General features: G+C 42.7%; 3 protein-coding genes across 3 annotated transcripts; 2 read left to right on the top strand and 1 right to left on the bottom strand.

Annotated features, from left to right (window-relative positions):
• Positions 1–733: 733 nt before the first annotated feature.
• On the bottom strand, positions 734–1,822 carry LOC132475252 (olfactory receptor 4B13-like). The gene has a single exon (XM_060076283.1). It carries the CDS (start codon positions 1,751–1,753, stop codon positions 734–736), a length of 1,020 nt encoding a protein of 339 aa, XP_059932266.1. The 5' UTR covers positions 1,754–1,822.
• A 5,210-nt stretch (positions 1,823–7,032) lies between these two features.
• LOC132474805 (olfactory receptor 4B13-like) lies at positions 7,033–8,298 on the top strand. Its single transcript, XM_060075676.1, has one exon. The coding sequence runs from the start codon at positions 7,357–7,359 to the stop codon at positions 8,296–8,298; it is 942 nt and encodes a 313-aa protein (XP_059931659.1). The 5' UTR covers positions 7,033–7,356.
• A 4,699-nt stretch (positions 8,299–12,997) lies between these two features.
• On the top strand, positions 12,998–13,995 carry LOC132474802 (olfactory receptor 1D2-like). Its single transcript, XM_060075674.1, has one exon. The coding sequence runs from the start codon at positions 13,054–13,056 to the stop codon at positions 13,993–13,995; it is 942 nt and encodes a 313-aa protein (XP_059931657.1). The 5' UTR covers positions 12,998–13,053.
• The last annotated feature ends 469 nt before the right edge of the window (positions 13,996–14,464 follow it).

Here is a 14,464-nt window from a genome sequence, read left to right as displayed (position 1 = left end):
TACCTGCTACCCCTGGGCAATTCGTCTACTAAACGCCTGACCCCACCCCCCCCCCCCCCCCCTCTGGACATCTGCATATTTATTGTGCCTATTGCTGTTGTTTGTGTTTGCATTTTGCTTTTTGCACTGCTTTATTTTGCACTGTGGGTGGTGCACAATTGCACAAGTGCACAATGCACAATGACAATAAAGTCTGAAATCTGAAATCTTCACCGATCCAACAGCCAATACGCCCAGAAGCTGGTCAGAGACCTCTGTGCTTGCATTCAAATGGAAGAAACACACATTTAATTGATATTCTTTCAATAAACTTTTTCACATTTTATTGAACCGTTATACTATCAACCTTAAATCAGCAACATAGGGAGATTAAAAAGCTCATCAGAATGATTGATGGCTTTGTAAAGGGGCAGGCTAGCTTATGTGCATCGTAATAATCAACGTCTGATCTAACCCTAGCCCTGAACATAACCCTGCCACCAGGACTCGACTCCTATTAACCCTTACTCTGCTAAACTTATCCCCGTTCAAAACCCCTACTGACCCTGAACCAGAACCCTGTCTTAACCAGAGGGCTAGGGAGTCATGTAATGTGGCCTGTGAAGCACTTGAAGACTGAAACTGTGATTAAGGAAAATATTTAGGAAATTGACTTAACCTTATAATAAGTGTTTTAAGAGGTCACACTTACAATCGTTATGTAAGGGAACAATAAACAATGATCTCCTTGGCTTTACTTATTGCAGACAACAACATTTCTACACATCTGTCTTATTTTAGATAACCTCAGCCCATAAATGATAGGGTTAAAGAGTGGTTGGATGGTGAGAAAGTACAGTGATAAAACTATGCGCATTATCCCGGGAACGCCGCTCATATTGAATCTACTCTGAAGTATTTCAAAACAACACCCAAAAGAGAAATTGATCAGGGAGGCGATGTGGGGGATGCAGGTACTGACTGCTTTCTGTCTGGTCTCTTTAGAACCATTAAAACAAACCCTGAGGATCTTGGTGTAGGAGAACAGGATGGGGATCAATGGAACAAAAACAGTCAGAAATATTACAAAAAGTCCATAGAAATTGTTAACTGTGGTATCAAAACACGCCAGTTTGGTCACATAGTAGTTTTGACAGTATAGCCGGTCCATAACATTCCCACAGAGTTTTAGACGGAGATTCAGACAAAGAATTATTAGGAACTCGATAAAAGAGTACAGCCATACGAGAGCGATCAACAGAGCCACCTTTTTAGAGGTCAGCCGAGCCTTATAATGCAGAGGACAGCAGATAGCAAGGTACCTATCATAGGACATCACAGCCAGGTTACAAAACTCCACAGTTGCATAGGTGTACAAGCAGTAGATCTGTAGGAAACACATGGATCTAGATATGGTGTGAGTGTCTGAGGTGATCTGCAGCAGGAGGAATGGAAATAGACCAGCACTACCATACAGTTCATTAACCAACAGGCTACACAGAAACACATACATAGGCTCATGTAGGCTCCTCTTCATGCAAATAGTTACAATGAGTAAAGCATTTGCAACCACAATCACAATGTACAGAATCAAAACAATCACAAAATATAAGTACTTCAGATAGCCCATGTCCAGGTAGGCAGTCAGTATGAAATATGGAATCTGGCTTGAATTGACCATGATAACTTTCAATCTCAGACGAAGTTTATCACAGGAGATTGGCATCCACACACTTACCACTCCACCTCTGAGCCTAGAACATGACCAACACATCTTTAAAACTGTTTCAAATGAAAGAGGGAAGATGTAGCAGACATTGTGGCCTCTGGTTTAACCAGGACCTCCAGTCCGTCAGACTGAGCTAAGGCTCTCCTCTGCTCCTATAAAGCTTCTCTCAACACCGGGAACCATGGGAGCAGGTCCCCTGACATCATCAACCAGGGAACAAATGGAACCTGAGACATTTTTTACACGTACACATTGGTGCTTAACTTCTTTATTTGTGGTTTTCAGCTGTGAAAACCACTGGTTTACTAGGAGATATGGGCAAATATAAGACAACATTAACAATATTGTATTTCTTTTATTTATGCATGGTTAAAGATGTTGTAGTTCAGATTCAATTTGTGCGTGATTTGTTAAGGAATGCCATAGCTGTCCATTAGCTATAAGTGGGTGAAAGTGTGAATATCTGTTCCTAGTTGACCACAAAGCCCTCTGTATGAGACCATTACGAATTAAGACTGATCCTGGCTCATTCCTGACTCATTTCTGACTAATCAGGGCATCTCTTTCCTGATTGGCTAGAGGAATTCTTCTTGACAATGTATGACATTATCTTTATGACTCTTAAATCAAATCCTGTTACAACTTTTAAGGAAAAATCATGGACATAAAGACACATCAGAAGACACTTTCCATCAGAACATTTTGTGTGATCCCCATACCTGACCTCCATACACTTACTCTTCCTCTCTGCGCCTAGAACATGACCTCACATCTTCAAAACTGTTACAAATGACAGAGGGAAGATGAAGCAGACATTGTGGGCTCTTCTTCAACCAGGACCTTCAGTCCGTCAGACACCTGAGACATCTTTTACACGTACACATTGGTGCATAACTTCTTTATTAACTTCAGAGTCACAGCTATTACTTTTAAAACAGATTTTTAAACCAGCTGTATTTAAGTCTTATCCTTAATTCTTAGTTGTAATTATTATTTCATGATAAATATAGTGTTAAGGGACGGACAGGACGAGGGGACCCAAACGCTGGACACAGGGAGGCAGAGATGGAGTGAAAGGAAGTGGGATTTATTGGGACAAGGGGTAGACGACAAGCTGGTGCTAGGCAAGCGGTAGAAAGGCAGGCGAGGGTTCGGTAACAGGGAGTCAGTCAGGCAGGCAAGGACGCGGCGACAGGTGGGTAGTCAGGCAGGCGAGGGTTCAGCGACAGGCAGGCAGAGTGACGGACGGAGAACTAGGGAAGCGGGAAGAGGGTTACGAGGAGAACAGGGAAAATGAACTGATCTTAGTAAATGCTAGTAGGACCGATACGAACTGGGAAGTTGTAAACGACGAACTGGCGCCGGCTGATTGGAGAACCCCGGCCGAAGTAGGGAATGGATATTGCAAATTGCAGACAGGTGTGTCGGGAGAATGAGGACCAAGGGCATCAAGCGGCCACTAAGTGGAGGTGTTTGACCGTGTAGCAGGACGCGGCGTAACATATAGCTATAAACAGAGCTTTAATGGGTTTGCCTTTCCGCCCTCATTACATAAGGTTCTTCTATCTTGATATTTGTTCGATGGACAAGCTCAGGAAAATGGGACGAAGTAAAGTCTCGTACCACTATAGTATTAAAGTAATGTATAGTTTAGTACTTATTAACTACTTCATATGGTCCATAATAACTGCATCATATCGATTATATTTTCTAATTAATATCCTTCAGATTCACTACTTTATATAGCACATCATATAGTTTGTAATTAATAATCAATATACTTATCTTAACTACTTCATATGGTACATAATACCTATATCAGCGTATATTGTAACTAATTAATATAGTGCATATTAATTACTTAATCAGTACATAATAGCTATGTAACTACAAAAATAAAATATAGAACTATACTTTGTGCAACCACTTCTCCCAACATCTCAAAAGATTGTCTGCCTCACTACCTTCCTGGCTGGATTACCGCGTCCACTGGGACCTCCTCCATGCGGTCAGAAAAAGAAACAGAAAACTCCAATGAACGGCCAGAAAGACGCACAGCCTTCGTAGCAAGAGAACTGCGAAGGTTCAATGTCGACATTGCAGCCTTATCCGAGACCAGAATGGCGGAAGAAGGGAAACTGAGAGAAGAAAAGATATACCTTCTTTTGGAAGGGCAAGCCTGCTGGTGAACCAAGGATACACGGGGCTGGCTTTGCCATCAAAAACAACCTGGTAAGTCAACTCAATGAACTGCCCCAGGGCATCAGCGAGCGCCTTATGACAATCCGGCTAAAGCTGGAAAGCAACCGGATGGCCACTGTCGTGAGTGCATATGCTCCCACTCTGGACTCACAAGATGACATCAAAGAAGCCTTCTATGCCAGCCTAGGTAACATCTTGCCAGCCATCCCAAAAGAAGACAAAATCATCCTCCTTGGGGACTTCAATGCCAGAGTGGGTCGGGATTCTACAACATAGAGTGGCACCATGGGAAAAGAGGGGGTAGGGAATATCAACTCCATGCACCCTCGATCCAAGCATTGGCATCTAATCAACTACATTATTGTCCGAGCCAGGGACAGACGTGATGTGCATCTCACAAGAGCAATGACCAGTACGGATGGATGTTGAACTGACCATCGTCTCATCCGTTCTTCCATGGCCATCAGACTAATGGCCAAAAGAAGAGGGAGGAAAAGCATTGCCGTCCCACCATAAACATCAAGGATCTTCAAACACCTGACACTCAAGAGCTCCTCCAAGCTGCTTTATTTGATAGCCCACCACCTGTGTACCCTGACGACATCGAAGTACATTGGAACCTGCTGAAATCCACCATCCTGACCACTGGACAGGCAGTGCTGGGTCTTAAATCTAAGAGGCACAAGGAAAATCGAACATCTTATTTCCATAAAACGGCACGCGATTTGTGCATGGCAGAAGGACATCACTTGCCAAACCAAAAGGAAAGCTCACTCAACCGCTCCGGCCATTGTTCAGGGCAGAATAAGGGAACTCAGAAATAAGTGGTTGACAGAAGAAGCACAAGAAATCCAACATCTGGCAGACAAAGGAGACTACAGGGGTTTCTTCAATGCCACCAAAGCAATATATGGACCCAGCGACCGGTCGAAAGACAGAATGAACATCTTGAAAACAGAGGAGGAGGTCAAGGCACGCTGGAAGGGACACTTCGAGGATCTGTTAAACCAGAGAACAACAGTTGAGGAGGAGGTCCTTAACAGTGTCCCACAATACCCAGGGAAGGAAGGCTGATCCACAGAGTCCGCTGGAGTTCTGCGATGCCATCTCAGCGATGCACAACAACTTTTTGTTGTGCGATGCATGCGACGCGCATGCTGTTAACCCTGTAGAACTATTTGTGCAACTTCCGTTGCAAAAATTGTTTCGCTTTCGTAATATTTGTCTTGCTCTCGTTCTCGTTCTCGTTCTGTCTTTCGTAGCCTACCACTCTCGGTTCCACTTTTGCGCTCTACCTGAGGCTTTTCCGGCCTCCAGCGTTTCCTGCTGGAGCCCGCCACTTAAAGGTGGAGGGGCGCGGACCGGTCATAGAGCCCGTAGAGTTAAAGTCGGTGGACTGTAACCTGTAAAATCCATAGATTTAGGAGGTCCCCTAGTGGCCGTTAGCTGTAAAAATCCATAGATTAGCCGCACCGTTATATAAGCCGCAGACTTGAAAAATGGGGGAAAAGGCGCGGCTTATAGTCCGAAAATTACGGTACCTCATATAGTTCATAATAAATACTTCATAAAGTACATAATAACTACTTCATATAGTACACAATAACTACTTCATATAGTACACAATAACTACTTCATATAGTTTATATTGACTACTTCATATAGTACATATTAACTTCTTCATATCAACTGCTTCATGAAGTACATGACGATAACTTTATATAGTACATAATAAACACTTCATATAGAACATGTTGAATACTTGATACAGTCCATAATAACTACTTCATATAGTTGAATGAAGTACTTCCTGTAGTACATAATATCTACTTCATATATTTGATAATAACAACTTAATGTAGTACATATTAACGACTTCATATAGTAAATATTAACCACTTCAAATATTTGATAATGACCACTTCATATAGTATAGATAAATTACTTCATATAGTACATAATAACTACTTAATATATTTGATAATGACTACTTCATATAGTACATATTAACTACTTCATATAGTACATATTAACTACTTCATATAGTACACACTAACTACTTCATTTATTTTTTAATAACTTTTTGTCAATCTGGAGATGTGTTTAATAGAGGTGGGGTCTGTAAACGAGGAAGAGGAGGGTTCCAAGGAGAGGTGGGGTCTGTAAACGAGGAAGAGGAGGGTTCCACAGAGAGGTGGGGTCTGTAAACGAGGAAGAGGAGGGTTCCACAGAGAGGTGGGGTCTGTAAACGAGGAAGAGGAGGGTTCCACAGAGAGGTGGGGTCTGTAAACGAGGAAGAGGAGGGTTCCACAGAGAGGTGGGGTCTGTAAACGAGGAAGAGGAGGGTTCCACAGAGAGGTGGGGCTGTAAACGAGGAAGAGGAGGGTTCCACAGAGAGGTGGGGCTGTAAACGAGGAAGAGGAGGGTTCCACAGAGAGGTGGGGTCTGTAAACGAGGAAGAGGAGGGTTCCACAGAGAGGTGGGGCTGTAAACGAGGAAGAGGAGGGTTCCAAGGAGAGGTGGGGGCTGTAAACGCGGAAGAGGAGGGTTCCACAGAGAGGTGGGGCTGTAAACGAGGAAGAGGAGGGTTCCACAGAGAGGTGGGGCTGTAAACGAGGAAGAGGAGGGTTCCACAGAGAGGTGGGGTCTGTAAACGAGGAAGAGGAGGGTTCCCCAGAGAGGTGGGGCTGTAAACGAGGAAGAGGAGGGTTCCAAAGACAGAGCCCTGGGAACGCCTCCATTGTTTCCTCCAAGAGCACATCTAGAAGAGCAACAAATTAAGTATATCTCTATAAATTCAATATGAAGAAGTCATTATTTACACCAAATATTTTTTTCCACCACTATCAGAAGTAATCATTATAATTGTTGGGAAAGTAGTTAAGAATTTAGAAAAACAAGGATCAAAAAGAGCAATATTTCATCCTTGATGTTCCCCAGGCGTGAGATGTTAGTCATACTGATTTATCACAACAAGCCACCAATGTGCACGTGTAAAAGATGTAGCAGGTTCCAGTTGGTCCCTGGTTGATGATGTCAGAGGTCCTGCTCCCATGGTTCCTGGGGCTGAGAGAAGCTTTATAGGAGCAGAGGAGAGCCTTAGCTCAGTCTGATGGACTGGAGGTTCTGGTTAGACCAGAGGCCACAATGTCTGCGACATCTTCCCTCTGTCATTTTAAACTGTTTTAAAGATGTGAGGTCATGTTCTAGGCTCAGAGAGGGAGTGGTAAGTGTGTGGCAGTCAGGTGTGGGGATAACACTAAATGATCTGATGGAAAGTATCTTCAGATGTCCAAGATGAGAGACCTTATCAGATATGAGTCTTATTTTTAGTTTGAAATAATTTATGTACGGACATTCTTCTAAAAGACAACACGATAATATTCCTAAAACAGGAACATAGACCAATCTCCTGTGATGAACTTCTTCTGAGAGTGAAAGGTATCATGATCAATTCAAGCCAGATTCCATATTTCATACTGACTGCCTACCTGGACATGGGCTATCTGAAGTACTTATATTTTGTGATTGTTTTGATGCTGTACATTGTGATTGTGGTTGCGAATGCTTTGCTCATTGTAACTATTTGTATGAAGAGGAGCCTACATGAGCCTATGTATGTGTTTCTGTGTAGCCTGTTGGTTAATCAGCTGTATGGTAGTGCTGGTCTATTTCCTTTCCTCCTGCTGCAGATCACCTCAGACAGTCACACCATATCTAAATCCATGTGTTTCCTTCAGATCTACTGCTTGTACACGTATGCATCTGTGGAGTTTTGTAACCTGGCTGTGATGTCCTATGATAGGTACCTTGCTATCTGCTGTCCTCTGCATTATAAGGCTCGGCTGACCTCTAACAAGGTGGCTCTGTTCATCGCTCTCATTTGGCTGTACTCTCTTATCAAGTTCTTAATTACTCTTTGTCTGAATCTTCGTTTAACGCTGTGTGGGAACATCATTGACCGGCTGTACTGTCATAACTACTATGTGGTCAAACTGGCGTGTACTGAAACAAGCCTTAATAATATCTATGGGTTCATCTCCGGAACCCTGACTATCCTGGTTCCCCTCATCCCCATCCTGTTCTCCTACGCCAAGATCCTCAGAGTGTGTCTTTCCAGTTCCAAAGAGACCAGGCAGAAAGCAGTCAGAACCTGCAGCCCCCACATCGCCTCCCTGATCAACTTCACCTTCGGCTGTTGTTTTGAGACGCTGCAAAGTAGATTCGACGCAACTGGTGTTCCCAATCTTCTGCGTGTATTTTTATCCTTGTACTTTCTGATCGGCCAGCCACTATTTAACCCAATTATGTACGGATTTAGGATGTCGGAAATCAGAAATGCTAAAGTGTTTTCACTCATTAAAACGTGTATGTTTAAAATGTATTAATAAATTAGGTGAATGCTTACATATCATCATGATCATTTAAGGTTTCATGTTATTTGTACCATCTTCTTAACACAGAGATCCAACTACCAACAGCTTCTCCCAATACCGATGTCTCAGGGACCACTGTACCAAACTCAAGGATTAGTTCAGTAAGTTATAGGTCGAAGTTAACGAAGTGATGAATAGTAGTTCACAAAGTGGTTAATAGTAGTTCACTGAGTGATCAGACGTAGTTCACCAAGGGGTTATTAGTAGTTCACTAGTGATGAATGGTAGAAGTTAACTATGTGATAGTTCACTACCTGAACTGCTACTGCTGCTTCCCTTTTCCAGAGGGGAGGTTTGTGTACGGTCAGAGCACTGTTGGGGCGTCATGAAGCCGCTCAAAGCACTTCATGACGCTAGGGGTCAGTGCTACGGGGTGGGAGTCATTCAGGCAGGCGATGGAAGGTTTCTTGGGTAGGGGGACAATAGTCGTCTGTTTGGAGCAGGAGGGACTGCAGACTGTTTCAGGTTGAATATGGAGATGAAACCCTCCGCTAGCTGGACGGCTAAACCTCTGAAGACACGGCCTGGAAGGCCGCCTGGCCCTGACGACTTCAGAGGAGTAACTGTTTATTAAACTCTCCTCAGGTCAGCCATAGTGGGAGACAGAGTGCAGTGGGGGACAGAGTGCACCCAGGGCTAATGGCAGAGGTCATGCTCTGAGCTTATCCCTTACCATGTTTATCTTGTTTTAGGCGCTGTCTGCAGGTTGGGAGGAGGGGGAGGAGGGCCGGGGAAGGGGTTTATAGCGTCACTTAGTTGAGAGGAATAATAGTCAAGAGTCTGATCACCCCGGGTGGGAAACTTAACTAGTTAACTTAGTGATCAGTAGTAGTTCAGTAAGTGATTAGTAGTACTTCACTAAGTGATCAGTAGTAGTTCACATAGTGATCAGAAGTAGTTCACAAAGTGATCAGTACACACTTTTCCTGGTGACTACAAGTGATCACACACACACACACACACACACACACACACACACACACACACACACACACACACACACACACACACTTAATTCAACCATTTCAAACTATCAGAACAGCTGAGCTATTCCATATTTTATCTCAAATGTATTCAAACTTGATCACTTTAGCTATTTCTTTAACTCCTACACTTTATTTGTTTACAACCATTTTACATTTTTTAAATGGCGTGCATGTTGACATTATTTACTGCATTTAGACCCTGGAACTCTTTTCCAATATATCTTCCTTGATTCAAGGCATTAAACATTTCTTTACGTCGTAAACTATGTGGCTATCCGCAACTGTGGCCTGGCCACGGTAGGCTTTTGTACATACGTCATCACGTCGTAACACGTCATCACCAAGCGTCCGCTGCATGGACCATAATAAAGTCTGCCGCCAGTCAGAGTTTTAACAACAATGGACAACAACACAAAGAACACAGTTCGCACTTTGCTGAGTCTGTTGCTTATTTGGAGCCGAAATGCCGAAATGGCTAACAGACACTCGACTTCTCTATGGGACCAACGTGAACCAACAGTTGAACCGCTTGACGCCCTGTTTACCGTTTAATTGGAAAGAAGGCTCGTCGCCTTTATTATGTCCATGGTCGTCGCATGGACTATACGTCATCAAGCTCAGGTTGCGTTGCCGTGCGTGTGCGCGGGTCGGCTCATTAGCATCTGTACCATGGCGGCCCGTACCGTAGCAGCACACCTCTCCCAAGTGGCCAAGTTGGCCTGGCCTGGCCAAACTGGCCACACTCACACTGGCAGATTTGAGCACGGTTAGATGTGAAAACGGCCAGGGCCACGGCCAGACGGCCTAGTGTGAGTGCACCCTAAAACTCTTGTGGAAACTGTGACACAACTAAAGCCATCCATCTGTTGCCTTGATACTTTACCTACCAACCTCTTTAAGAATGTTTTTGACTGCCTAGTAATAGACATATTGCAGATAGTTAACAACTCTCTCCAGTCAGGCAATTTTCCAAAAGCTTTGACGACTGCTGTTATTAAACCACTTTTAAAAAAGCGGAGCCTAGATGCCTCTATTATTAACAACTACACAGACCAATATCAAATCTACCCTTTATAAGTAAAATCATTGAGAAAGTTGTCCTCCAGCAACTTAATCACTTCCTGGCATCAACTGGTTGCTATGACACCTTCCCATCAGGGTTTCGACCCCTGCACAGCACTGAGACCGCCCTTATTAAAGTTGTTAACAGCATCCGTCTTAACACAAACTCTGGCAAAACCTCAATACTAATGCTACTAGATCTCAGTGCTGCATTCGACACTGTAGACCATACAATACTTTTGGACAGGTTAGAAAACTGGGTGGGGCTTTCAGGCACAGTGTTAAATTGCTTCAGGTCCTACCTACAAAATAGGAACTACTTTGTTTCCATTGGCGACTTTGTATCAGAATCAACCAATGTGACATGTGGAGTCCCACAAGGTTCGATCTTAGGACCCTCTTTATTCAACATCTACATGCTCCCACTAGGGTAAATCATGCAAAATAACAATATTGACCATCATTGCTAAGCTGATGAAACGCAAATCTATGTATCGCTATCAACAAATGACTATCGGCCCATAGATCTGCTGTGCCAGTGCATTGAGCAAGTGAAAGACTGGATGCGCCGAAATTTCCTTCAACTAAATGAAGACAAAACAGAGATAATTGTATTTGGTTCTAAAACGGAAAGGCTTAAAGTAACCCAACACCTTCACTCTCTGGCCCTGAAAACCTCAATCAAAGCCAGAAATCTAGGGGTTATCCTGGATTCAGATTTACATTTCACATCAAATCTAAAAAATGTAGCAAGACTTAGAGGGCTCATGTCCCCCGAAGACTTACAAACACTTGTACATGCCTTAATCACTAGTAAGCTTGATTACTGCAATGGTCTCCTTACAGGTCTCCCAAAACAAACTCTAGGGAAGCTTCAGCTTGTTCAGAATGCTGCTGCTAGAGTTCTAACAAAGACCAAAATAATTTGAAGATATTACACCAATTCTTAAATCATTACATTGGCTTCCTGTAGGTCAGAGAATTGATTTTAAAGTCATGTTGCTAATCTATAAATCACTTCATGGTTTAGGCCCAAAATATTTAACTGATATGCCTTCCACTACATAAGCCTTCTCGACCACTAAGATCTTCTGAGACCAATCTGTTAATTATCCCCAGAGTAAACATAAAAAATGGGAAAGCAGGATTTTGTTACTATGCAACAAATAGCTGGAATAAACTCCCTGAGGATTTAAGACTTGCCCCAACTCTGAGCACCTTTAAAACAAGACTGAAGACTTTTATGTTTGCTTTAGCTTTCTGCTAAATCTTAAATACATTGCACTTTCTAAAAAGTTTTTTAACTTTGCCTTTATTTTCTATTTTATTACTAAAATGCCTTTTTAACTTTCTATTTTACTAATTTCTTTGCATATGATTTCTTTTACTTATTTATTATTATATTTTATTGTATGATACTGTTTATATGTGAAGCACTTTGAGTCTGCCTTGTGTATGAACAGTACTATATAAATAAAGTTGCCTTTTCCTTTCCTTGCCTTTTCTGCTCTAATCTTGAGGAATACTCAGACTTTATATCCGCCCAGCACTCTATTAGACAGAATTAGCATTTCACCAAGTTTTCAAAAAACAAAGGAAGCAGATGAGGTTGACGGGTTTTGTCAATGTAGTGAGGGTAGAATAAACCATTCAGGCTTCTCCAAATTAAGATATTTCAGTGCTTTCACTCATCTCTGTGTGAAAAGTCAATCTAAACCCAAAAAATACATCTTTACGGTGTCAGATTAACAGTTAATGTCATCTGCTTCCATTTAGGCGAACTTGGTCGAAGGCTAAATCTATCACATGCTAACAAGGTCAAATCCAACGCTGAGATGATTGAGAATTTTTTTGACAGCGCTTCTCATTGGACTATAGAAAATAACCTTATTTCCCCAAAGGTTGGACTTTTGCTTTAAAGATAACTGTAGTCAAGCATGCGTTTTCATAGGTTTAGGGAATAGGACTTGCTGCTCTGGTCAACAGTTAAGCAGCAATTTAAGATAATTAAACAACAAGCACGAAAACAATGGATTATTTATGTATGAACGTCAACATTTGAATCCAGGTATCCGAGTCATTTTCTGCCTGATATCAAACTGCTTTGAAAACATCTCTGCCCCCCAGACTCTACGGGGGTCTTAAGCATTACACGACAATCAGAGCAGACTTCAGCACCGTTTTCCCGACGGGCGGGCTGCTCTCCTATTGGGCAGGATGGAGCCTCTCTATGTGATGGTCCCTGCTGACCAGAGCAGGGGTCCTTCTCCCATGGTTCCTGGGGCTGAGAGAAGCTTTATAGGAGCAGAGGAGAGCCTTAGCTCAGTCTGACGGACTGGAGGTTCTGGTGAGACCAGAGGCCACAATGTCTGCTACATCTTCCCTCTGTCATTTGAAACTGTTTTAAAGATGTGAGGTCATGTTCTAGGCTCAGAGAGGGAGTGGTAAGTGTGTGGCAGTCAGGTGTGGGGATAACACTAAATGTTCACATGGAAAGTGTCTTCCGATGTCCAAGATCAGATATGAGTCTTATTTTAAGTCTGAATTCTAGTCTAATTCATGCAGGGATATTCTTCTGAAAGACCACACGATAATAATCCTAAAACAGGAACAAAGACCAATTTCCTGTGATGAACTTCTTCTGAGAGTGAAAGGTATCATGGTCAATTCAAGCCAGTTTCCATATTTCATACTGACTGCCTACCTGGACATGGGCTATCTGAAGTACTTATATTTTGTGATTGTTTTGATGCTGTACATTGTGATTGTGTTTGCGAATGCTTTGCTCATTGTAACTATTTGTATGAAGAGGAGCCTACATGAGCCTATGTATGTGTTTCTGTGTAGCCTGTTGGTTAATCAGCTGTATGGTAGTGCTGGTCTATTTCCATTCCTCCTGCTGCAGATCACCTCAGACACTCACACCATATCTAGATCCATGTGTTTCCTTCAGATCTACTGCTTGTACACGTATGCATCTGTGGAGTTTTGTAACCTGGCTGTGATGTCCTATGATAGGTACCTTGCTATCTGCTGTCCTCTGCATTATAAGGCTCGGCTGACCTCTAACAAGGTGGCTCTGTTCATCACTCTCATATGGCTGTACTCTCTTATCAAGTTCTTAATTACTCTTTCTCTGAATCTCCGTTTAACGCTGTGTGGGAACGTCATTGACCGGCTGTCCTGTCATAACTACTATGTGGTCAAACTGGCGTGTACTGAAACAAGCCTTAATAATATCTATGGGTTCATCTCAGGAACCCTGACTATCCTGGTTCCCCTCATCCCCATCCTGTTCTCCTACGCCAAGATCCTCAGAGTGTGTCTTTCCAGTTCCAAAGAGACCAGGCAGAAAGCAGTCAGAACCTGCAGCCCCCACATCGCCTCCCTGATCAACTTCACCTTCGGCTGTTGTTTTGAGACGCTGCAAAGTAGATTCAATACAACTGGTGCTTTAAATCTTCTGCGTATATTTTTATCCTTTTACTTTCTGATCGGCCAGCCACTATTCAACCCAATTATGTACGGATTTAGAATGTCGGAAATCAGAAATGCTAAAGTGTTTTCTGTCATTAGATTGTGTACGTTTAAAATGTATTAATAAATTAGGTGAATGCTTACATATCATCATAATCATTTAAGGTGTCATGTTTATTTGTACCATCTTCTTTGCGCAGAGACCCACCTCCCTACAGCTTCTCCCAATACCGATGTCTCAGTGAACGTATGCCCAGTGCACCGAACTCAGGGATCAGTAGTCATTCACTAAGTCATTAGTAGTAGTTCACTAAGTCATAGGTAGAAGTTAACTAAGTGATAAATAGTAGTTCACGAAGTGGTTCGTGGTAGTTCACTAAGGGATCAGACGTAGTTCAGCAAGTGGTTAGTAGTAGTTCACTAGGTGATAGATAGAAGTTAACTAAGTGATTAATAGTAGTTCACTCAGTGGTTAAGTGCGACAAGCAGCGCTCACCTATTGTTATCCTTAGGCTTGCTTCTTTCTTCCTTTCATTCTTTCTTTCTTTGCTCTACATATTCTGGAACCCTACACCTTCCAACATCGTTCACCG

Source organism: Gadus macrocephalus, chromosome 16, assembly GCF_031168955.1.
Source record: "Gadus macrocephalus chromosome 16, ASM3116895v1".
In the NCBI taxonomy this organism is placed as follows: Eukaryota; Metazoa; Chordata; class Actinopteri; order Gadiformes; family Gadidae; genus Gadus; species Gadus macrocephalus.
The sequence above is the reverse complement of the archived record's forward strand: the minus strand, read 5'-3'. Positions and strand labels throughout refer to the sequence as shown.

What these genes read in the sequence shown, in the direction of transcription:
- LOC132474805 (XM_060075676.1), top strand. Translation starts at nt 7,357, where the DNA reads ATGATCAATTCAAGCCAGATTCCATATTTCATACTGACTGCCTACCTG.
- LOC132475252 (XM_060076283.1), bottom strand. Translation starts at nt 1,753, where the DNA reads ATGTGTTGGTCATGTTCTAGGCTCAGAGGTGGAGTGGTAAGTGTGTGG.
- LOC132474802 (XM_060075674.1), top strand. Translation starts at nt 13,054, where the DNA reads ATGGTCAATTCAAGCCAGTTTCCATATTTCATACTGACTGCCTACCTG.